Source organism: Bos indicus, chromosome 2 (genome assembly GCF_029378745.1).
Source record: "Bos indicus isolate NIAB-ARS_2022 breed Sahiwal x Tharparkar chromosome 2, NIAB-ARS_B.indTharparkar_mat_pri_1.0, whole genome shotgun sequence".
NCBI lineage: Eukaryota > Metazoa > Chordata > Mammalia > Artiodactyla > Bovidae > Bos > Bos indicus.
In genome coordinates, this window is record NC_091761.1 from 59,506,443 (window position 1) to 59,531,890 (window position 25,448).

The following is a 25,448-nucleotide window of genomic DNA, read 5'->3' on the forward strand; positions in this document are numbered from 1 at the left end:
AATACTCCTGGCACCAATAACTGCCTTTGACCAATAGATATTAAAGAGTAATTATTCTAATATTCATCATTTTACAGATAAAAAGTTCAAGTGAAGTCTACAAATGGTGGCTCAAGAGTCTTAACTTGCCTTTGGAAAAGCCACCTTGAAAACTAGATATTCTTGTCTAGTCTTTATTTTTTTTCCATTCTACAATTTAGCCTCTTGTTCCTTGTCATAGGAACTAATTATTTGATATAGTAAATAAGTTTGAGCTTTTACAGCTATTGGACTGCATATGATCAGGGATACTACAGTGATCATAATTTATTCTGACACTAACAAGGAAGGTTACTGGCTTGCCTTTTAAAGTCTTTAAAAAAAAAGAAAAATGAAAAAGCTGGAATCACAAACTTGTGATTCTCTGCAGTTAATATAAAATTATTTTTTCATTATGGGTTAGAGTTGACAGGATAATCATATGCCATCTGGGACACACAAGCGGCAGGCTGGGTTACACAGTGTAGAAAAATACTATAAACTCATGTGCACTGAATTAAAATATGAAAGAGGAACAAATCATAAGGGGTTAATAACCCTTTTGGAATGTTATCAGTTAAATAATAATTATGAATAATTCATGATATGCTAAATTTAGGGAGTTCAGCATAAAACTGAACTGGTGAAAATTCATCAAAGAACATGACTAATCCAAAATTTAAGCTCTTCTATTACACGCTTTGATCTTTGAAATCTATCTAAAAGGATCCCTTAGTGGAAACCTAGAATTGGTCTCTCTTTAACATGAAATAAATTAGATTCAAGCTATTCTGACCTTGAAATCTTTAACACAATTAGAAGGTATATGCCAAGCATAGGGTGCACATTAAAGAGATAATCCAGACTTTCGGAAATAAAGAAAGAGCTCATTTCAAAATTTCATCTTAGATCAAGGTAGTTCTTTGGTTCAGATGGCAAAGTGTGGCTCTGGGGAAGCTTCTGGAACACCCAGCTCACCAGGATTTTTCTGACAACCCAGTGACTTCCTAAAAGGAGACAATTGTGTGCATTTTGCTTTTGATAAAGAAGTCAACAGAGAGCAGCAGGTGCTGAAGGCAGACTCCCAAGCAACTTGTTTGCATACTTGAATGTAACTAAATAAACTCTGTCTCCTCTTGTGGTCCCTGCCCCGCTGCCATCACTAGTTGGAAAAAGAAAGCGGCTCATCTGAAAGACAGCTGCGGGCACACCGTTTTAGAAGAGACAAGGCACAGATGTTTTTCAATGATAGCTTCCAACCTTTTCAGCGCCAGGAGTTCAGTTTCTTTTAAGAAACAAGTTCATCTGTGCCACATGTTGTGGCTTTTGACTATTCACTGTTTGTTGCTTTTAGCTTGTGCTGCATGGGGATTAAGGCATGGTTTAAATACAGAGTTCTCCAGCTGCCAGGGATTACTGATCAGGGAAGAGCAGTGCTGGAAGACTAGACCTGGAAGGCTGGAATGGGAGGTAGCCTGAGGGCTGGTGGGATGGAAGGGAATGGAATAGAATAGATAAAAGGAATAGAACCTGAAGACTGTCTCAGCATGGTTCTGGTGGTAGCTGCCTATGCCTAAAAATTCAAGGGTGATGTGTCCTATTCTTTGTACTTTTCATTTTATTTCTTAAAGACTGTTGCTGCTGCTAAGTTGCTTTAGTCATGTCCGACTCTGTGCGACCCCATAGATGGCAGCCCACCAGGCTCCCTCATCCCTGGGATTCTCCAGGCAAGAACACTGGAGTGGGTTGCCATTTCCTTCTCCACTCTTAAAGACTGGGCACAAATAAATCAGAAAAATAGTCCTTTTTATACTGAAGTCTGGAGGTCCTGATATAGAGCCTTGGACGCAACAGGTATGCAAAAAAGGCTTGTTTAGAGATTAAACCCTGAAAAGCCTACTGAAGAAAACAGCAATGACATGAACAGCATCACTTCATCATTGAATTCCGACAGAAATACCTCCTTCGTGGCCTCTCTTCTTTCATCCCTCACTTCCCTGCAAATACTTGTTATTCTCCATCTCATGACTTTTTTAACATGGCGCTTATTGATGTGTGTTACCTTTGTGTATGTTTACTTATTTATTTGTCATCTGCCTGTCTTTCTTATCATTGCCATCTAGTTCTCTACTAAAATATTAGTTTTATGAAGTCAGGGGACTTTGTTTCCCTGGGATCTTAGCCTTTCTATACACAGTGTGTTTTTAGCTCCTGGGAGAATGCCTGGCTTTGGGGAAACTTCCAATGAGTAGTTGTGAAATATGTGAGCAAACTTCTCTACAGCTCTGCCTTCAAGAACAGAAGTGAGAATAGGAGCATCTCCATATAATTTCTTTTCCACAGTATCTCTTTTGACAATGAAAGTATATACCAGTTGGTGTCAGGATAATAGGTGTAAACTTTATAAATTTTGATTGAATAAATAAAGAAAATGGAGTACATATACATTTAGATTCCTGGAGGGTTTGCCAAATATCAGGATTATGGAATATTTTTAAAAGACACTATTGCATCTTAATTTAGGAGATCAAGGTCAAGAAAGGATTCCCAAGAAGTTATCCTAGCAGACCCTTAGAAGCTAGCTAGAAATGATTTGTAACTAGCGCTATGTTTATGTGCAGTAGAAGCTATCACATGACTTCCAAGTGCTTTGTGCAATTCATTCTGTGCCTTCGTTCACACAGTGACTTTCCTTAGGAACTTTTGAGTGTTTATTATTCTAAAGATTAGAAAAGATGAATTTAAGTTCAAACTCTAATTGCCTAGAAATCTCCAATAGTGGGATTCAGACTTGGAAAGGACTTTTCCTTGTTTGTTTTTGTTTTTCTACTAGACTAACAAGGTCTGATGAGTCCACAGCACCAACAGAACTCCTTAAAAAAATCAAAGTAATATTTTATGGTACTAAACTTACAATTTGGGGTACTATTTTCAAAGGTTGTTTATCAGCATAACGTGAAGATCTGTCATGTTTCACTGACTTTGTACAGTGGCAGAATTAAGATTTGGGGACAAGAATAATAATAAATGGATCTGTCTCCTTGCATTGAACACATTCTGGACTAATGATACCTAAGACTTATGATGTCAATTAGAGAGAGAGGAAAATAACCACTAGCAGGGTTTGACTTCCTTTGGGCTTCCTTTGTGATCCAGTCTGCAAGCTCTTCCCCTTCCAGCTTTCCCCCTATGGTCCAGAACCACTTCTGTGTACTCAATGACACAGTCATGTCCACTCTTTGTGACTCCATGGACTGTAGCCCTCCAGGTTCCTCTGTCCATGGGATTCTCTAGTCAAGAATCCTGCGGCAGGGGGGAGGTTTGCCATGCCTGTCTCAAGGGGATCTTCCTGACCCAGGGATTAAGCCCACGTCCCCTGTGTCTCCTGCACTGGAAGGTGGATTCTTTACCACTGTACCACCTGGGAGCCCACAGAACCACGTGGGCAATGACAAATGTTAGCTGAGATTCCCCTGATATGCCATGTAGCGTGTTTGATGGGAACTAGAGGGATTCACCCATGAAGAACTCCAAAAAGATCACTGATTCCTTAGACAGATATGAAAATTGATTCAATTTATACATATTAAAGTAGTAGCGAGTGATAGTGGGATAACAGTGAGATATTCCATGGGAGGCAAAGTGTAAGGAAGCAGACACTCAAGATTATGACTGAAATATACTACATTGCAGCAGAGAGATCCAACATGATAAAGAAGGGTGGTGGGAACAGACAGACAGGCACTGTGAGATCCTACAGGTCCTGTGGTCTGTGCTCACCATACAGGACTTCATCCTTTCTCTGCTTTTTAATGCTACTCTTTACCACTGTGAGAGTCACACCTCCTGGCAGAGGGCCATGAGCATAAGACTACAGGGCTTCTGGCTGTGGGATAATCAGGGTGGATCACTCTGGACAGGGTAGCAACCATTCGTCACATCGCTAATGCAAATAATTAGTGCTCTGTCAGTGCTTTCATTTCCACATAGTATTACCTACTTGCTTGTTGTCTGTTGTCCCTCAACTAGATTGTAGGTATCAGGGGATCATGGGAATAAGGAAACTGTCTTTTTTCCCCTCACTGCTTTATGTCCAACTCATTGTACTATGAATGGCACATTAGTATTTATTTAATGGATAAATGACTCAAGTCAGTAGAAAAACAATTATTCAGATTTGCATTTTCAAAACATTGCTTAGCTTGTGATTTTAATGTATGGACTTTAAGTGGGGTGAAGGATGAGATGTGAGAGTAGATGATGAGAGAAAGTGAGTCTGTGGGATAATCTTTATAAAATCGGAGGGAGTCTCTGATAAAAGTCTTTCCTACTGGTGGGTAGGAGGGTGGAGATGAACATTAACACACAATAAACACCGATGCTGTGTCAGATACTGTGCTCTATGGCTACATATACTTCATTGTATTTAATTCTCAAATCCTAAACAAAGCCTCTAATGTGCATGAATTCCATTTTAGAGATGAAGAAGCTGAGACTCAGAAAGAGTAAGTTGTTTGCCTAAAAAGCTACAATTCAAACCTGGATTTACCCAACCTTAAAGTGGATGCCTAATTGGGAACTACACCATGCTGCCAATCAGAATAATTGAGAAAATAGTTTAGGTCACTCACCAAAATCTTGGTCGTAAGATTTACCACTTGGTTTCCTGATGTGCTTCTGCAGGCTCTCAGATGTGCACGAAATGGCATGCTGTTATCACTGGACATTGTGAGCCTCATATTTTCATTTCGAGTGATGCTCTTTGAGGAAGTAAATTTCAATTTCCTTAGCTACGTTTTCCTAATACATATCCTGAGTACTGCTGTCCGCTCTGTTCTTTCCAGGCTCTGAGAGCTGAGTTCACAGAGGAGACCCTCTTCCATGCTGTATCCTGCCTCAGTCCCTCAGACAATCCCAACTAAGGCAGAGAAGTATTAACAGTCCCAGCATATTCACTTGTGAGTAGCTTAGAGATGAGCCCATATCGCAGTGGCAGTGGTCCAATCACAGAGCTTCTAAAAAATCCCTTCCAACTGTCTTTGTTTGGTGATCAGATCCAGGGTTTTTAGCCCCATCTCCCTACCAGATTCCATGATTCCTGCAACATGCAGTTCTTCCTTCTCCTCCTCTACTTTGTGATTACCTATATAGCAGGATTTTCCCTAGGTCCCTACTCCAAATTTCTGTCATTTACCTTAGATAAACTGTAACTCTTTTTTGGGACCAGAATCCTATCCTAAACCTCAGCTCTGTGCTTTCCTGGTACACTCTCCTTATTCTCTTTACATGCACATCTCTTGGTCCCTGGCTCAAGTGCCATCCATGTTGCCATTTACCTAGCTCCCGAGCACCAGCTGCCTTCTGCATTCCCTGCCATTGTGCATTACTTACCTGGGAACTTTGGTATTAATTGCTATTTGTTCAGCAAAGGTTTATCCTCCCTTTCCTCCACAGGAACTGTTTCCTCCATAATACTGTTGCTAAGAAGTGATTGGTCATCAAGAAACTACATTTCCTGCTCTGCTATCTTGCACTGAACTGGAGAAATGGGACCAAATTTTATTCAGTAGAGTAAAGATAGTAGAGATGTATATAACTTCCACCCTGGTCCATAAAAACCTCCACAGGACCAGCGTGATATCATCTTCCAGAAAAAATTGATTATGTTTAAGTGGTAGGGGCTCCATCAACCTGTGTTCTTGATGGACTCTGTGAAGCAGACACTACCCCTCCCTTTATGTGAGTGAAAAATTAGTCTCTAACCCATGATACTAGGGGCTTCCTTGGTAGCTCAGCTGGTAAAGAATCTGCCTGCAATGCAGGAGACACTGGTTCAATTTCTGGGTCATGAAGATTCCCTGGAGAAGGGATATGCTACCTATACCAGTTCTGGGCTTCCTGGTGGCTCAGATGGTAAAAAATCCGCCTGCAATGTGGGAGACCTGGGTTCGATTGCTGGGTTGGGAAGATCTCCTGGAGGAGAACATAGCAACCCACTCTAGTATTCTTGCCTGGAGAATTCCCACGGACAGAGGAGCCTGGTGGGCTACAGTCCATAGGGTCACAGAGTGGGACATGACTGAGCGACTAAGCACAGCACAATATGATACAAAGTCACTGTTATTAGGGGTTTACCTGATACAGGAGCCAGTTTGACTTATAGAACACACACTTCTTCCAAAAACCATGGAGGTCAACATTTTTTGAGTTTGTTGAACTTAGGACCTTCAGAATAAACACCATCTCACAGGGCCAGTGCCCCCTCTGGTGTCTGCCACTGTTACCAGGCCAGTTCTTCACCCTCTGCCTTGTACTACTCAGCCATAAAAAAGAACAAAATAATGCCATATGCAGCAACACGGATACAATTTGAGATTATCATACTAAGGGAAGTAAATGAGAAAGAGGAAGACAAATACTATATGATATCACTTATACATGGAGTCCAAAATATAACACAAATGAACTTAGAGATCAGATTCATGGTTTCCAAGGGGGAGGGAGTTTGGGAAGGAAGGAGTGGGAGTTTGGGATTAGCAGAGATAAACTATTATATATGGAGTGGATAAACAACAGTGTACTACTGTATAGCACAGGGAGCTATATTCAATATCCCATGATAAGCCATAATGGAAAAGAATATTAAGAAAAAAAGAATGTCCATATGTGTATAACTGAGTCATCTTGCTGTATAGCAGAGATTGACACAACACTGTAAGTGAAGTATACTTCAAGAAATAAAACACAATAAAACAAAAGGACTGTTAAGAAGTCAGGCTCCCTTTCTCTGCTCCCCTGGGTCAGCCTCACGTGGCCAACATGCCTTATGCTCATTTATCAAGCTATGGCATACAAAGAGGTACTTAAAAACTGAATTGTTTCATGGAAACCACCACAGGAAAGCCACATACCTCCGAGGCCACAAGTCTGTGAGCACTCTGTCCAAGCTGTCCATCCCGAGAGCTGACAGTTGACCACACACTCCACCAGGCAGTGAAGGTTTGTCCTCTGTGGCTTCTCCAAGTTACGCTGCAGATGGGAAGGAAATATGATTGTACTGGAGAATTCATCGCAACATCAAATCAAATCACTATCCTTTTGTGGGATAATAATCTCTATTCTGTGAGAATAATTTTGCTATGTTTTTGTGAGAAAAATAGCCTGGCTTATAGAAACTGATGGCAAGTCTGAAAAAATGATGATCCTTACTTCATGACATAGAAACTTGTCAGTCCAAATTTCTTTTGATAAAACCTTCAACTTTAGAATAGACCCACATTTAAGGGACCAGGAAAGCAGGCAATTACGTTACACAGAGATCTGTCCTGTCACTCAGCCAGCAAGAAACCAGAGGGATGCCTAAGTGCTAAATTCAGGCATCTTGCCCTCTGGATAGACCAATAGTATATAGAATAGTATATAGAGAGCTCACACTAACAGCAACCTAGGCTAAACAATAAGTAGAAGAATAAAACTGAAATCAACAACCCATCTAAAGTTCATACAAAAGACTGATTAGCTAAAAACATAAACATGATCTTAATCAAGGGAAAAGTTGATGATACGGTTTCTTTTCCTCTTGTCCTCTCTTAAACCCACATCTAGGCAAAATCACACATTTTCTAATGGCCAGTGTAGAAGAGGTCTTATTGAAAGAGTAAATCATCCAAGGGACACAGAAAGAATACCAAAATATTCAATTTTAGGAATTGTACATTGTGTGATTGAGGAAAATACTAACATTCAATATATGTTACATATTAGCAATGTCTATTCTGAGCTAAAATTATTGATTACAGCATGATTACTTACTATATGGGCAAACTAGAAATGAACTAGAAATGACATCATAAGATCTTTGATCCATTTGAGATATGTGGATATCCTGCTTAGGTTAATAATTTGGGACTTTAAATATTTGTTGAACATGTATTTAGAAAGAAGAGAAACTAATTTTTCTATTAATGAATAGTTTATACTGCTTTTATATCAAAAGGAAAGATTTACTATGTACACTAAATGTAAATTTTTTACTTGAGTTGTTGTAGGTTGGTGATTTATTTTTCTTGAAGCAGACAACAGTCTTGAGAGGGAGATGAAACAAAATGTTAAATCATGACACTTGTTAGAGAGAACTCTGTATGAACCAGTCTCAGAATTTCATTAAAAGGCACATCTGATTTCACATGGTCTAGTTTCAGGGTTTCTGTTGGTCCATGGTGATACTGCTGGTTGAAAGTGATGTTATGGTAATACTTAATAAGGTTAACTCAGGATCAGTGAGGAGGTTTTGTTCTGATCATTTTAATTTTCACTTGTGGACTCTACTTATCTAAGGAGAATGAGACAACATTTATTTTGTCAGTTTGCTAAAGACATTCCCGTGAAACCTGAGTTCACTGACCCCACACATTTCCAATTATTCCAAAGATTGTTTTAGTGATTCTTATAATGTGATAGTGTATGGTCATCTTTGTTTCTAAACTGCCATCATAATGCATTTCACTTATATGTTGGGGAGGAAATGTCAGCTTTTGGGGAAGAGATTTGATTATAGCTTTTGTCCAAATTCCACATATTTTGTGATGGGGAAAAATATAAAATTAGAAAAATTCAAAACCCACCAACTCTACCCAACTTGGTAGAGAGACATTTAGCTTATTTTAAGATGAAAAATGCACTGTGTTTATTACCTAGCAAACATTTGCTAAGAAAATTAGCAGAGTATTCTAATAGCAAGTATCACTATGCATTTTACATGCAAGGGACAGTGTTTCCTACTTAGGCAAATTGAATCATCTGCCCAATACTAAAAATCAATTTTAGAGTCAATGATGTCAATTGTTAGTTGGCAAGCAAGTACATCTAAATAAGTTCTTAGAAATAATGAAGAACTATATTTTTAATGAACCCATTTCTCCAATGCAAAATGACCTTTCCTGTCATTTTAACTAAGTTCAAACTCATGAGATGTAACTGTATAATACTAGTACCTCTTACTCTAATTGAACCTAAGCTGTGATGAGAAGAAACTGGGAGAGTCATTTATAGTAAGCATTGTGAAGGTTGCAGACCCAAATACACATAATTTACCTGCTCACATTCGTCCATGGCAACAGGCTTGCCATCACTGCGCACACAGCTCAGAAGGCGGGTCCTGATGCCTTGCCCACAGGTTGCATTTTCACTCAGCTGGCATGTGCTCCACTCTACGGGCATAGGGTCACCACACTGAGTTTCAAAGTTATGACCATGTGAGCAAAAGACAACAAAGCTTTGATTCTCTGCATCAGTGGAGAATAGTGCACACAGAATCCTAAAACCATTTCTATGTGGCTTCAAAAAGCATTATGCAATTCTTTAATTACAAAACAATCAATCAATCAGATCACCAAATAGAAGTGAATTTGCTTTCTTGAGGTCAGAAGCCAAATAGTTTATAGAAATCATCTCATAGGTGGCCGAGGTAGGAAAAGGAAAAAACCTAAGCACAAATGACCACCAGTTTGGAATCATCTAATTGCTGGATGTAATTGAGAAAGAAAAAACATACAGAAATGATGCTAGTCTGTGATATCAACTTGAAGATATTTTCAAAAAATAAATATAATTATCTAAATCATTGGGTATATTTGGTACAGTGGAGCCAAGAAAGGTACCCCCAAAGGGAAAGAAGTCATGACTAAAAGGGCCATTTTGAAAACTCTCACTTTAATAAAATTATTCTCTCATGAGAGAAGGTTTTGTAGATTTGGCTAACTGTATTACAAACTCAACAGCGAGAGTTAGAATAAATCATCCCATAACTAATTCTTTTAAAAAATTTTATTTTGGTGTGGGTAGAAAAAGAGATCTTCAATCATATACAGTGAGAACCTCTCTAAGAAGATTTTTCATATTTGGTAGATGATCTAAAAGTTAATAGGAAGAGCAAGTCCATGTAGAGCAAAATCAGCATTTTAAAGACATGCTTTTTCAGTAGAGCAAATTTTATTTTATTTTTGGAAAATTAGTATGAAAACTAATGATCTAAAGGATCTTTAATGAAGGAAAAAGGACAAATACAACAGGTCAACTCTCACCTATAAAGACAGTCTCATAGAATTTACTAGAGGTTTTCTACATGAGAAATCTCAGTAGTGCCACTGTGACCTCAGTGGAAAATTTGTTTCAGAAAAAGGCAACTATTTTGCCCCTTCAGGCAGCTGGCCATTTGGTTATCAGTACTGAAGTCAATGCTGAAACTTAACCTGATTCCACATGTCATGGCATTCTGGGTATCATTGCTGCAGGGAACAGATTAACATAGTTATACAGTCCTTTAGTTTCAGACACTGAACACAGTGGTATTCCACATCTGAATAAGGAGGTCTCTAAAATATCCCTGTCCAGTCAGGCCTGCCATTTATCCTTGGTGAGCCCCGTAGAGCAAGTACATCACAAGCTTTAGTTTCTTGAAATAATAAAAGCCATGAGAGAGCTGCATTCTAGGACAGCATGATTCCATGGTTTGTGGTTTACAGCCATACCTGTTAGATTGTACTGGAACTGGAAGCAATTTTCATTGAGAAGGCAGGGCCGCACCTGTGAGTCTTCAGCACACGTCCTCGAGCTCAAGGAAGGCCTCAGCAGGTGACGGGTTCTTCTCTGCATTGTGTGCGGATCACACGACTATGAAAATCAAAGAGCAGGCAGAGTTAGAAAGAACTTATGTTTGTTGATAAATTGAATGTGCTGATCTGTATACATGGAGGCACATGTACAACACCTACAGGGAAGAGACTATTGAATAGAGTATGAAACAGAATATTTAAAAAATAAAATCATTATGGGATTCAATGTAAGTAGTTTCTGGTTTTTCTACCTGACAACTCTTTCTTGTTCTACATTATGATGAATAATTAGGCACGTGGGGACCATTTTCATCCACTAAACACACTCTGTACTCTCAAATTGATTTGCCAGGTAGCAAGAGATGAACACATTTTGAATGTATAAATGAATGAGAAAAGGAAGACAACGTCCCTTGTGTCTCCGGCTAGTCCAGCCCCAAATAAATAACCACACAGAACACTTTAATGAGAAAATATTTTTAAAAAACATAACAAAGAGAGGGAATTATGAAATCAATATTGCCAATATAACAAAACTTTCCACTTATTTGGGAGGTCTTATGATCCACAGATTAGTTACTTCATGCAGTTGCCCTTTCAGCAAAATAAATGTATAAACAGGAACTTCAAAAATCTCTCACAAAAGTCACTTTACTTATGGGTCTACATGTCCTCTTATTGCCTCAATGCATATGACATTCTTGAGCCAGGTAAACCTGCCTGCCATCTGTCATCCATCTACTCTACTCACAGAGGACCTTCAGAAGCTCTCCCTACTAGAATAATCTCCTTTCCCATGTCCTATATCCTATCTTCCTCCTACTTCTTCTTCAGAACACTAATCAAGACTTCATCATTGACAGTCTTTCTTTTAATAATAACAAGTCCTTCTCTTCCATCCTAAGCAACCTTCCACCCATGTTCAAGAATTACTATACACTATTTGATTCCAAACATAAACATATATGTTGCATTTGCCTTTATATGATCATTCTTTTTTCTTTATTACACCATCTCCTCCTTTTCTTTATAAATTCTTGGAGGACATAATAGAGCATGATTTCTACTTCCTGTGTCACTCCCTGAAAATTCTGGTATATATTTTACACACGGTTGTTCAGGTAACACCATTATATACAACATAATTCAGATCCAGAAATCTAGAGGCACATAGATGTTTAAACCACAGGAAAGAGAAAAGTCTCTGAATTCATGTCATCAAACCATCATTTTCATATTTGGGATTTTTTTTAACTTTTATTCTTTTACCTTTTCAGACACTGTAGCAAGAACACAACCTGTAAACTTAATTTTGGCTGCTAAGCAAAGTGATAATGTTAGAATACACTGAAATATATAGAAAAATGCTACAAAATTCTCTTCTATTTTCAAATGTTTGGAGCCATGGAAACACATTTACTATTTATGTGACTTTATAGTTGGATAATCTGTCAATACTTATAAAGTATTTTTACATTTTAATTACATCAAATTGCCTCTAGATGATCAAGAAGGGCCATTGAAACCAGGTAATTATTCTTAATTATCTCCAAAGGAATCCCATGCTAATGCTTACAAATAATTTACTATTAATTCAGCAATTAATTTGATTGTTCTCATGAGAAGGAGTGATAACTTCAATGATTTACCAATGAAAGAAAATGAAAGCATCTTAAAAGTTACTCCTGATTAGTGTTCTACTACTTTTCTACCTTAAAAAGTCAATGATTGAACAAGGTGAACGTGTATAAGATTTATGAACTTGCTTAGTCTAAACCACCAAAGAAAGCAAAAGAGAAAATAACACACATGAAAACATGCATACACAATTCAAATTATGTAACTTTGAACAATTCACTTATATATTCTATATCTCAGTTCTTCATCCAGACCTGGGTGAGAAAGGGGCAGGAGCATAATTTGGTAGTTTTTCAGAGTACCTTCCCTCATACCTCACACTCTTATCAGTCTCTAAGTCTGCTACATATGCTTTTATAATGATACTCTCTGATTGTCATTCTTAACCATGTAGACTTTAATGATCACTTTCTAGAAATTAATATACTGAAAACCAACACTGCAGCTAACTCTCTTACTAACGCTGTCCAGAGAAACAGGCAAAGAAGGTGAATGAAATCCACAAACACAATCCAACCTAATCTCATATGGTATCTGTATATTCTACCTTATAAAAATTGCCCTAGCACTGCTAACAACTAATAGATGAATTAGTGTTTCTCCTTACTCTTTTCTCTCTGTGAGCTCTTTATAGGAAGTTCATAAAATAATGACTAGGTCACAAGGCAGATAGGGGTCAGCTAAGAAAAAAATGGATGGCAAAGGAGCCTTATATCTAGATGATTTCTTTATTGGATCAAAACTCTTCAAATATAAACCTGAACTTCCTCTCCCCTAGAATATTCATAAAAAGACACTGTCAACTTCCTAAATAGAGAAGTGAGAATGTGATGTGTGGATAACTAACGCCAAATCAACTTTAAACCAGTCTCATTATAAAGGACAACATTAGATAGCTAAAGTTTATTTGCTAGGGAAGGAGATGACCAATAAGAACCAATAGTCTAGTATATAAGCCCTTTATGAGATTAGGTTTATAAACTTTGAAAACCACTTACCTTAAAGTTTAATCTTACGATATAATATTGCACCTTCATACCTTTTTTCTCTCTAGCAATGAGGCCTCTATCCCTGGGCCTGACCTGAATATTTGTATTCATCTGTCAAAAGTAAATCAGATATTCCCTCTGAGAGCCTCCATTGATTTATTTGCACCCTTATAAGTGGACTCACCTTATCAAGTAAACATTTCCACTGTACTTGTATTGATATGTGTGCATTCCTTCCCATGGGCTATTTGGAGAATGTGTGTCTTAATTTTCTTGGACATTGAGAGCCTTGTTATGTCTCTGACAACAGTATGTAGATAATAAATATTTGGTGTAGGATAATGTTTGGTTATCCTAAAAACTAAATAATAAATATTTGGTGTAGGATAATTTGCTTCTTCCTGGGTAATAAGACTGGATTTTTGTAAACTGCCCTTAGTGACAAATGGTTAACCTTGGATTATGATCACATTGCCTAAATGTAAGGTTTCTCCATAGGTCTGCATTCTTGATAAAAAGATAATATAATATTTTCTCTCCTTCCCATACTTTTTCCATAAAATCCAAATGACAGCTCCCAGAATAATAGAATCTACCATTAAATGAATAAATTATAACAGTAAATGAGTGTTAAATTACCCATATAAAAATAAAAGATAACTTAGATGCTATATCCTAAATAAATCCAATGAAGAATATATAATTTTGTATTTTTCTAATACTGAACTATTAATATTAACAATGATAATTTAATAAAACCTGGCATAAGTCCAGGTACTTATGAATTTAACTCACTCTCTAAATTTCTTGTCTGGAGGTAAGCATGAATCCCCAAGGCCTGGCCTTATCAGCTTTCATCAGATATTGAAACCCAAGGTTTTTATTCTGTTACAGAATGGAAAATTCTGATAATTCTGAGACAATCTCTCCATTTAGCTAATTAGTCCTTTCTCTATATTTCATGAGGCAAAAAAGGGAATATATATGCTATGAAGTTGAGTCTTGTTTTTTTTGAAAAAGTGGGATAAAAGATGTCAAATAGTATAACAATGCTATGTAAGGAAACTTCCTCAGAGATTCTGAGAAAATGGTTACAGAAAGTGAAAAAAAGTTTTTTGCATATCACAGTGCAACAAGAAGAGCAAAATCAAAACCATTTAAACCAACCACATGCTCAGTAAAATTAATGACAAGTTTTCTTCACAAACCTCAAAATTTGAATAGGAGAGGACCAAGGACTGAAGTTACAGAACCTGTGTGATATCAGCATCCAACAGGGGAAAGGAGAAGGTAAAGTGGAGTGTCTGCTACTGCTGCTAAGTCACTTCAGTTGTGTCTGACTCTGTGTGACCCCATAGATGGCAGCCCACCAGTCTCCTCTGCCCCTGGGATTCTCCAGGCAAGAATACTGGAGTGGGTTGCCATTTCCTTCTCCAATGCATAAAAGTGAAAAGTGAAAGTGAAGTCACTCAGTCGTGTCCGACTCTTCGCGACCCCACGGACTATAGCCTACCAGGGTCCTCCGTCCATGGGATTTTCCAGGCAAAAATGGAGTGTCTGGTATACCCCAAAACACCAAACTGGAAAACTAAACCATGGAGTAGGAGGCTTTTGCATACTCCAAAAGCAAGCAAATATACGGAATCCATGGACAGGTTCTGGGGGCTGATGCAACCTGAATCCAGTGAATTCTCAACACTATAAGCCAAAACTGCCTTCCAGGATGATTTTCTGCACTGAAAAGAAACTGGTGGGAAGAGTTTCCAAATTGCTCAAAATAAGAGGACTAGCAGTGAAGGAAAAGAAAGGCCAGTAAACAAAGTTGGAAGGAAAATGGATCCAGTAAATTTCATGAATCTGCTAAATTTTTGACCACTCAAAGCAAGCAAACAAAAGCAGAGAACCCTGGACCACAAAAATGAAATTAGCTAAAAACAAGCCTCAATCACACCTGCTTCTAAAAGTTCATAAAAATTGATTTCCTGGAGAAATAAGTGAAGAAAGAAATCAAATTCAAATCCCACAAAATGGTGCTAAGAGGAAAAGCGGATTAAAGAATAACATTTCCATAGATAAGAAACTGCAGAAGACAGACATGCATAAAAAAACAGATAAAAACTCCTATTTAAAAAATAAGTGGTTGGTCATATCGGAAATGACAAAATATGAAAGAACACATAAATAAAACACAGATAAAATACAAATGTTAAAAGAATGAGAGAACCTATGTAAAAGATATGACCGTTTTAAATTTTATTGCATTTTAACATTTTAACTCATGTTGGTGGAGTATAGGGACTATTTTCTGTGTTATATTGAATAGGGCAAATGTATAATTATGAAATATTCTGTTCTATCTCCAGTATCTTTGAAAAAGTGGATTTTTAGTATAAAATAAAGCAGATATAGATGTAAGATAGAACTTAAGTAAATACCTTTAGTTCATAACATGAACTCAAGAAGTATTTCATCTTCAAAATAAAGGAAATAATAGCATATATTTCAAAATTCCACTCACTGAAATGGTCTAGCAGCTGTGAAACCCAGTAAGTTCAGTATCCCTGAAGTTCTTCTTATGGCACCAAAGAGTTATTTCCACTAAAAGAACCCAGGGGTTTTTAGAGAGAAACAGCTGATTCTAAGTCTGGCAAAGAAAATGTATAAAATAAGCCTGAAACGTTGCACCATAGTGGGTAACAAGGAGGCTAACAAAGGCCACCAGAGTCTTGACTAAAGTGTTCATAGAACAAATTTAAAACACACTACAACTAGGACAAGCCGAGCGTTCGTATAGGTGATCACTGAAAATGGTTAAAATATATCAAATTTATTTAAATCTATGATTTCATTATGATACAAAAATAGTCACATATAGTCAAAGACGCTAGGTAAACAACTCCTCATTGTGAAAAATGGTAAATAAATGGCGAATAAGCATTTTCCTTGCCTTTTCTATTACATAACAGAGCAGTAGGTGATTAAATATCAGTTGGGATAAAAATTTCTCCTTATAGTAGTACTCCCACAAGTAAATGAGAAAGGATAATAGAATTGGAAGTTTGCCGTTTTCTGTTTCCTAAATGATAATGAGTTTAAGCTTTGACCATCGATGTTAGCCAAGCACATAAAAAGCTATAACCATACATTATGTGCCTCCTGAGAAAGAGCACGTCTTCTATGAAGGAGTCTTGCCAAAGACATGATTCTGATTAAGCCTTTGCATGCTATTCCCAATTTATGGGAAATTTAAGGACAGAGGAACATGTTAAATTTCACCACAAGGATGCAATTTAAGAGACATACTGGGAAATTCAGTAGAAAAGGCGACCCATTTCCTTACCAGTAAATTGCTAGGAAGAAAAAAAGAAAGCAATGAGAGAAGCTAGCTTAAAGGAGATTTAAAGGCATATGTAAAAACAGGTTTGAACTTAATGGCTGACCCACTCAGACTACAAATCTAAAGGAAAGTAAGAAAAAAGATTATCATAGAAGTCTTTACAGAGTTTAATTTTACCAGAGTGAGGAGGATATAACCTGTGAAGCTCTTTGTAAGTCGCTGGCAAGTTTCTATTTCATAACCTGGGTGGCTGTTTCAAAAGCGTTTGCCTGATAACTAAATTGTACAATTTGTTTTACATGGTTTTCTGTATTTGGAAAAGGAAATGGTAATCCACTCCAGTATTCTTACCTGGAGAATTCCATAGGCAGAGGAGCCTGATGGGCTACAGTTCATGGGGTTGCAAAGAGTTGAACACAACTGAATGACTAATATTATATATATATATATATATATATATATATATATATATATATATATATATATATATAAACGCTGCTGCTGCTAAGTTGCTTCAGTCGTGTCTGACTCTGTGAGACTCCATAGAGGGCAGCCCACCAGGCTCCCCCATCCCTGGGATTCTCCAGGCAAGAACACTGGAGTGGGTTGCCATTTCCTTCTCCAATGCATGAACGTGAAAAGCGAAAGTGAAGTTCCTCAGTCGTGTCTGACCCTCAGCAACCCCATGGACTGCAGCCTTCCAGGCTCCTCAATCCATGGGATTTTCCAGGCAAGAGTACTGGAGTGGGGTGCCATTGCTTTCTCCGATATATATACGCTATATACATATATATAAAACAGATAACTAAGTACATACTGTTTAGCAGAAGGAACTCTACTCAGTTCTCTGCAATGACCTATATGAGAAGAGAATCTAAAAGAGTGGATACATGTATATGTGTAACTGATTCACTTTGCTGTACTCCTGAAACTAACACAATATTATAAATCAATTATAGTCCAATAATTTTTTTTAAATAACATTTAAAAAAGTTTTTAAAAATATCTATCATGCTGGGAAATTTAGGTTTCTTTTCATTATGGGATTTCACAGTCTCCAGATTGCAGTTTTTCCCAAAGTATGTTATATTCTACAGTGCATTCATAGGTGCTGAGAGAAAAGAGATTCATAATCAAATCCATTTTGGAAATGTTGAGCTAAATAGTCCTAAAGAAAGATTTTTGTAACACTGTTATTAAGTCATCAAAATCTATTGTCTCCTTTCTTCCAGGGCACAGGAGTGGACCATATATCCAAGGTTTCTTTGCAGGTGGGTGTGACCAGGTAACTGAGCTTTGATAAACGAAAGGTAAATGGGAGGCTATGTGTGACACTCCACCTCTCACCCTAAAACCTCCCACATGTTTCCTCCATGCCCTTCACCCTCTCGAGGGAGCAGGCATGGTGATGAGTAAAATGGTTTTGAAAGCCAAGCTTGAAGGTGGTAGACAATCTAGTAGCCTGCATCCCAGTATGACTGTATGGAGCAGAGAGTATCCTTTCCCCACCAGCAAATCCTACTTAGGACTGTTTGCTGGGAGAGAAATAACATTATATTCCATTTGATCAGCTACAATTTGGGGTTATTTGTGTTTCCAAATTATCCATTACTATACTATACATTGGGCTTCCCAGGTGGTTCTAATGGTAAAGAACCCACCTGCCAATGTAGGAAACGTGAGAGACGTGGGTTTGATCCCTCAGTTGGAAAGATCTCCTGGAGGAGGGCCCAGCAACCCACTCCAATATTCTTGCTTGGAGAATCCCATGGACAGAGAAGCCTGGCAGGCTGTAGTCCATAGGGTCACAAAGAGTTGCACACAACTGAAAGGACTTAGCACATACTGTTGGAGTGATGGGGCTGAAATCTTGGCTTAAACTTGGTTGAGTCAATTAAACTTAATTTCCTCAGAGGCAAATTTAGTAAACACTTTTGTTTTATAGGGAGGATGAAATAACTATACTTCCTTATAAAACCTTAAGATGTTCTTGTAAAATGTAAATCTTTTGGGGAGACAAGGCATGAGCTCTTGGAAATTGATAGCATAAAAGCAAAATCCTCCCTGAGATGATGTTTTATTCATTGGTGCAGTGCCTTGCATTTAATGTATTCTCAAAAACTATTTATTTAAAGTGAATGGAGGGAATTCCCTGGTGGTCCAGTGGTTAGGGGGAGAAGGAAATGGCAACCCACTCCAGTATTCTTGTCAGGAGAATCTTGTGGACAGGGAGCCTGGTAGGCTGCTGTCCTTGGGGATGCACAGAGTCAGACACGACTGAAGCAACTTAGCAGGCATGCATTGGAGAAAGAAACGGCAACCCACTCCAGTGTTCTTGCCTGGAGAATCCCAGGGACGGGGGAGCCTGGTGGGCTGCCGTCTGTGGGGTCGCAGAGTCGGACAAGACTGAAGAAACTTAGCAGCAGCAGCAGCCGGTGGTTAGGACTCTGCTTTCACTGCTGAGGGCCTGAGTTCAATCCCTTGTTAGAGAACTAAGATTCCATAAGCTGCATAGAATGGCAAAAAAAAAAACAACAAAAAAAAACTTATAGAGGAATTCTTAAGGATAACAATTGATTCCTATAGATAATAAATTAATAATCTTGTAATTTATCAAGAACTTTCCATTCATTTATGTCTTTAAATCTGCAAGTCCATGTTTCCCAAAATGTGTTATCGCACAGTCCATATGGACTATGTTCTCAGTTTAGTGGGTCAAAATTAGCACTTTCTAAATTGATAAATCATAGCATGAGAAATATCTGTCATATATTCAGGGTGAAAATAATTTCATGGAACATTTCAGATATTTATATCTGTATCTATATATAGATCTCTCTCTCTCTCTTCTTCTATCTTTATATATGCATATATATGTCTCCATAAGTAAGTGACTATATACACGATCATATGTGATATAAAATGTATTTCTTACTATGTGCCATGGTCAAAAATATTTAGAAGCCACCAATCTAATATACATGATTATCAAAATAGCTTTTCTATTAAATAGCCTGTCATGGTCATTACTGAAAAACTGTTTATTCCATGTGCTTAGTCGTTTCAGTTGTGTCTGACTCTGCAACACCATGGACTGTAGCCTGCCAGGCCCCCCTGTCCATGGGGATTCTCCAGGCAAGAATACTGGAGTGGCTTACCATGCCCTCCTCCAGAGTAGCTTCCCAACCCAGGTTTCCCGCCTTGCGGGCAGATTCTTTACCATCTGAGCCACCAAGGAAGCCACAGGCATGTGGTTTTTATTTTGCAAATATGAACTGTGACTTTTTTAAAGAGGTGAATGTTCATTATATTTTTCTTTCCATAGTATTTTTCTTTATCATAAAAACTTTGTTTCTTCTTTAAACACAGGATTAATTTCAGGATAAAACAATTATTAAATTAAGTTTGTATCTAGAGAACCCACATTTATTGTATGGGATCAAATAATACAACACTGTTAAATCAACCGTGCTCCAATATGAAATTTTTAAAAAGCACAATATGATGCTTAAATGTAAATCTTAAGCAAAAACTTAATTTCTTAAACATATCTTTCTGCACAGGAAACAGGTGGGGGTAAGGGGGCAGGTGGTGGTTGGTGTTTGTGCTCTAGTTGGATAAATTATACCCAGCCAGAGGGGAGAGTGAAGGAAGTGCCTAGGTTAACTTTTTATGTACTGGAAGAGCAATTCGATTCAGAGTACTCACTTTCACAGGGTTCTTTGTGACATAATAAAAAGTAGGATCAGCACTCAGAAACTGTTGTTCCTCATTTAGGCATAAGCTAATACTCTGTGCTGGAAGAAGCACAAGCTGGAATCAAGATTGCTGGGAGAAATATCAATAACCTCAGATATGCAGATGACACCACCCTTATGGCAGAAAGTGAAGAGGAACTCAAAAGCCTCTTGATGAAGGTGAAAGTGGAGAGTGAAAAAGTTGGCTTAAAGCTCAACATTCAGAAAATGAAGATCATGACATCTGGTCTCATCACTTCATGGGAAATAGATGGGGAAACAGTGTCAGAGTTTATTTTTGGGGGCTCCAAAATCACTGCAGATGGTGATTGCAGCCATGAAATTGAAAGACGCTTACTCCTTGGAAGGAAAGTTATGACCAATCTAGATAGCATATTGAAAAGCAGAGACATTACTTTGCCAACAAAGGTCCGTCTAGTCAAGGCTATGGTTTTTCCAGTAGTCATGTACGGATGTGAGAGTTGGACTGTGAAGAAAGCTGAGCGCTGAAGAATTGATGCTTTTGAACTGTGGTGTTGGAGAAGACTCTTGAGAGTCTCTTGGACTGCAAGGAGATCCAACCAGTCCATTCTAAAGGAGATCAGCCCTGGGTTCTTTGGAAGGAATGATGCTAAAGCTGAGACTCCAGTATTTTGGCCACCTCATGAGAAGAGGTGACTCATTGGAAAAGACTCTGATGCTGGGAGGGATTGGGGGCAGGAGGAGAAGGGGCCTACAGAGGATGAGATGGCTGGATGGCATCATGGACTCAATGGACATGAGCTTGAGTGAACTCCGGGAGTTGGTGATGGACAGGGGGGCCTGGCATGCTGCAATTCATGGGGTCACAAAGAGCTGGACACGACTGAGCGACTGCACTGAACTGAACTGAATACTCTGTGATCTTAGCTCTAAGGTGGTGCTTCCACAGTAAGACATAAAGAACATTCCAGCACCTGTGATGTAATCTCTCTCATTTAACTATCTGGGCATTCTCTTGACCATAGCCAACCTCTTCTGCAGATATACCCAATACCCAAGAGTAGTGGTTCTCCACGCGTGGTCCCAAGACCTGCAGCATCAGCATCACCTGTACACTTGCTAGAAATGCAATTTATGGGTCCTGTAAAAATCTCTGGGGGGAAATCCCCAACAACTACAGGGGTTGGGTTCAGCAACCTGTCTTTTAAGAAGCCCTTCAGGTGATTCTGATACACTCTGTAGTTTGAAAGCCACTCTCCTCAAGCCAGCTTGAATTCTCTATGTACAAAATAATAGACTCCTCATTTTCCATATCCCAACATCTTTCTCTAATCTTTCCTATCTCTTAATGGCAACTCCAGCCATCCAGAGTCTCAGGTCAAAAATTTTGGAGTCATCTCTGATTCTTCTTTTCCTTACATCTTACAACCATATCTTGAGCAGATCCTTTCAGCTCTAACTTCAAAGTAAAACCCGTGTTCTGGCTGCTTCTCATCATTTGCACCAATTTTACCCTGGTCAAAGTCACCATCACTTTTCACTTGGATTATAACAAATGACCTCCTATCTGATTCTTCCCTTCCTATTCTAGAGACCATGTTCAATTCTGGGGCCAGAAGTATCCTTTTAAAATAATGGAAGTTAGGTCACATAACTCCTCTCCTCAATGGTTTCCCAACTTAGCATGAAAACCAAGTCCTTTGCTAGGGTCTACACAGTCCTCTGCAGTCTGTCTGCATTGCTTGTGCGTGCTCAAAGCCTTCTGCACTCTTTGTTTACTGCTTCAGTCAGCACTTCAGCCCCCTCGGTGTTCCTGGACAGCTCCAGGCCCTCCTCGTCTCTGGGCTTTTGCTCTTGCTGTTCCCTCCACCTGCACTGTTCTCCCTCCAGCACCTGTAGGATTTGCTCCCTTACTTTCTTCAGGCACCTGCTCAAATTTGAGAGGACTTCTTTGACCAGGCTACATGAACATATCAGCAACTCCTCCACATCACTTTTTGTCTTTTTTTTCCCTCCATATCACTTACTACTAGCTGATATGCCATATAATAAGCCGGTGGTGTTTCTATGTGTGTGTGTGTGTTTAATGGAGTATGACTGCTTTACAATATTGTGTTAGTTTTTCCTGTACAATAACATGAGTCAGCTATGTATATACATATATCCCCTCCCTCTGGAGCCTTTCCCCCACACTCCCCATCCATGCCTCTAATAACAGAGCACCAAGCTGAACTCCCTCTGTTATACAGCATCTTCCCACCACCTATGTATTTTACAGCTGGTAGCGTATAAACGTCAGTGTACCCTCTCAGTTTGTCCCATGCTCTCCTTCCCACTGCCACCCACTTCATGTCCACAAGTGCATTCTCTATGTCTGTGTCTCTATTCCTGCCCTGCCAAAAGGTTCATCAGCGCCATTTTTCTAGATTCCATATATATGTGTTAATATATGATATGTGTTTTTCTCTTTCTGACTTAAAGACTCTAGGTGCTGGTTACATGTTTTGTTTGTTTTTAATTATCTCCCTCCCCTCTATTAGAATGTAAGTTCTGTGAGGGCTGGACTCCTAGAGGAAATCATAGAATGCTCTTTGACATAAACTGCAACAGTATTTTGGCTCCATCTCCTTCTTAGGAGACAGCAAAAGAGACACTGATGTATAGAACAGTCTTATGGACTCTGTTGGAGAGGGAGAGGGTGGGAAGATTTGGGAGAATGGCATTGAAACATGTATAATATCATGTATGAAACGAGTTGCCAGTCCAGGTTCAATGCACGATACTGGATGCTTGGGGCTGGTGCACTGGGACCACCCAGAGGGATGGTATGGGGAGGGAGGAGGGAGGAGGGTTCAGGATGTGAAACACATGTATACCTGTGGCGGATTCATTTCGATATTTGGCAAAACTAATACAATATTGTAAAGTTTAAAAATAAAATAAAATTTAAAAAAAAAGTAAAACAAACAAATGGGACATAATTAAACTTAAAACCTTTTGCAGAGCAAAGGAAATCATCGACAGAATGAAAAGACAACCCACTGAATGGGAGAAAATATTTGCAAGTGATATGACCAATAGAGTAATCCCTTATGTCCAACATATATAAACAGCTCATACAATTTACATCAAACAGTAAAAACCCATTTAAAAAACAGACAGAGGGACTGAATAGACATTTTCTAAAAAGAGGAAATCCAGATGGTCAACAGGCATATGAAAAGGAGTTCAACATCACTAATCATCACAGAAATGCAAATCAAAACCCACTAGATATTCTCATTGAGTACTGATATTTCCAATACCTGGAATATGCCCAGGTCCGTAAGAAATACTCAATAAACAGATTTCCACAAACAATGTACTAATGACAATCCAACTCCTGCAAGGGCACTCTAACCATCTCATTGGCTCAAATTAAAAAAGAAAAAACATTGATCATATTTATCTCTTCAAGAGTTTGTGATATTTAATGAGTTAAATGGAACTAATGAATGCAAGCATTCTGGGTTTCTGGAAATTTCAGATTGTGAAAGTGCAGTGAACTCCTATTATTACTGTATTTTGCACAGGTCAAAAGATAGCATACAACAAAGGAATGTTTATGATGACATCATAGCAAACCTGATCAGATATTAAAATACTGTCAACTAAATTACTGGTCAACCCAAAGGGCCACATGTTGGATGCTTGGGTCCTACAATGATTTCTCTATTTATTCTGATACTTTACCCTATATTTGAGGGGTCCAACAAGAACTGCAAGCCTACGTAAAGCAGAATAGCCTCTTATAGCTTCTGCTTGTCTTTTGAGAGATTAAATGGATAATAACAAGAGAGACTGAGACTATATTTTGGATGAGTCCCTATCCCAGAAATAATAACAACCACCACAATTTTATACTGTGAACACACACCTAGCATTGTGGTGAACATTCTGTGAGGATTATCTCCCAAAGTCCTTCAGTCTCCCAATAATCCAGGTGTATGTTGAATATGTGTGCTTTTACAGATGATGAAACTGAATCTCAAAGGATGAAACAACCTTATAATAGGCACTCAAACCAGGATTTGAATCTGTGAGGGCTACTTTGCTCCTATCTTCAACTGATCTACTTGTAAAGTAGCAATGCTTGTTGACCATGAGCAGTACGTGTGGGGCCACCCAAGATGGACAGGTCATGGTGGAGAGGTCTGACAGAATGTGGTCCACTGGAGAAGGGAATGGCAAACCACTTCAGTATTCTTGCCTTGAGAACCCCATGAACAGTATGAAAAGGCAAAAGGATAGGACACTGAAAGATGCACTCCCCAGGTTGGTAGGTGCCCAATATGCTACTGGAGATCAGTGGAGAAATAACTCCAGAAAGAATGAAGGGATGGAGCCAAAGCAAAAACACCACCCAGTTGTGGATGTGACTGGTGGTAGAAGCAAAGTCTGATGCTGTAAAGAGCAATATTGCATAGGAACCTAGAATGCTTGGACCATGAATCAAAGCAAATTGGAAGTGGTCAAACAGCAGATGGCAAGAGGGAACATCAACATTCTAGGAATCAGCAAACCAAGATGGACTGAAATTTAACTCAGAATTTAACTCAGATGACCATAATATCTACTACTGCGGGCAGGAATCCCTTGGAAGAAATGGAATAGCCATCATAGTCAACAAAAGAGTCCAAAATGCAGTACTTGGATGCAATCTCAAAAATGACAGAATGATCTCTGTTCATTTCCAAGGCAAACCATTCAATATCACAGTAATCCAAGTATATGCCCCAAACAGTAACGCTGAAGAAGCTGAAGTTGAAAGGTTCTATGAAGACCTACGAGACCTTTTAGAACTAACACCCAAAAAAGATGTCCTTTTCATTATAGGGGACTGGAATGCAAAAGTAGGAAGTCAAGAAACACCTGGCCTTGGAGTACAGAATGAAGCAGGGCAAAAGCTAACAGAGTTTTGCCAAGAGAGCATACTGGTCATAGCAAACACCCTCTTCCAACAACACAGGAGAAGACTCTACACATGGACATCACCAGATGGTCAACACCGAAATCAGATTGATTATATTCTTTGCAGCAAAAGATGCAGAAGCTCTATACAGTCAACAAAAACAACACCAGAGCTGACTGTGGT

The 25,448-nt window shown here is 38.6% G+C and overlaps 1 protein-coding gene across 1 annotated transcript in view; it reads right to left on the bottom strand.

Annotated features, from left to right (window-relative positions):
• THSD7B (thrombospondin type 1 domain containing 7B) overlaps positions 1-25,448 on the bottom strand; it is a 1,073,031-nt gene that overhangs the window by 45,119 nt on the left and 1,002,464 nt on the right. Inside the window, exons 18-20 of the mRNA XM_070768428.1 lie at positions 10,548-10,689; positions 9,112-9,227; positions 6,930-7,047 (exon numbers count right to left, since the gene is read on the bottom strand). Coding sequence (XP_070624529.1) covers positions 6,930-7,047; positions 9,112-9,227; positions 10,548-10,689 — 376 coding nt within the window. The remainder of the gene's footprint in view (positions 1-6,929; positions 7,048-9,111; positions 9,228-10,547; positions 10,690-25,448) is intronic.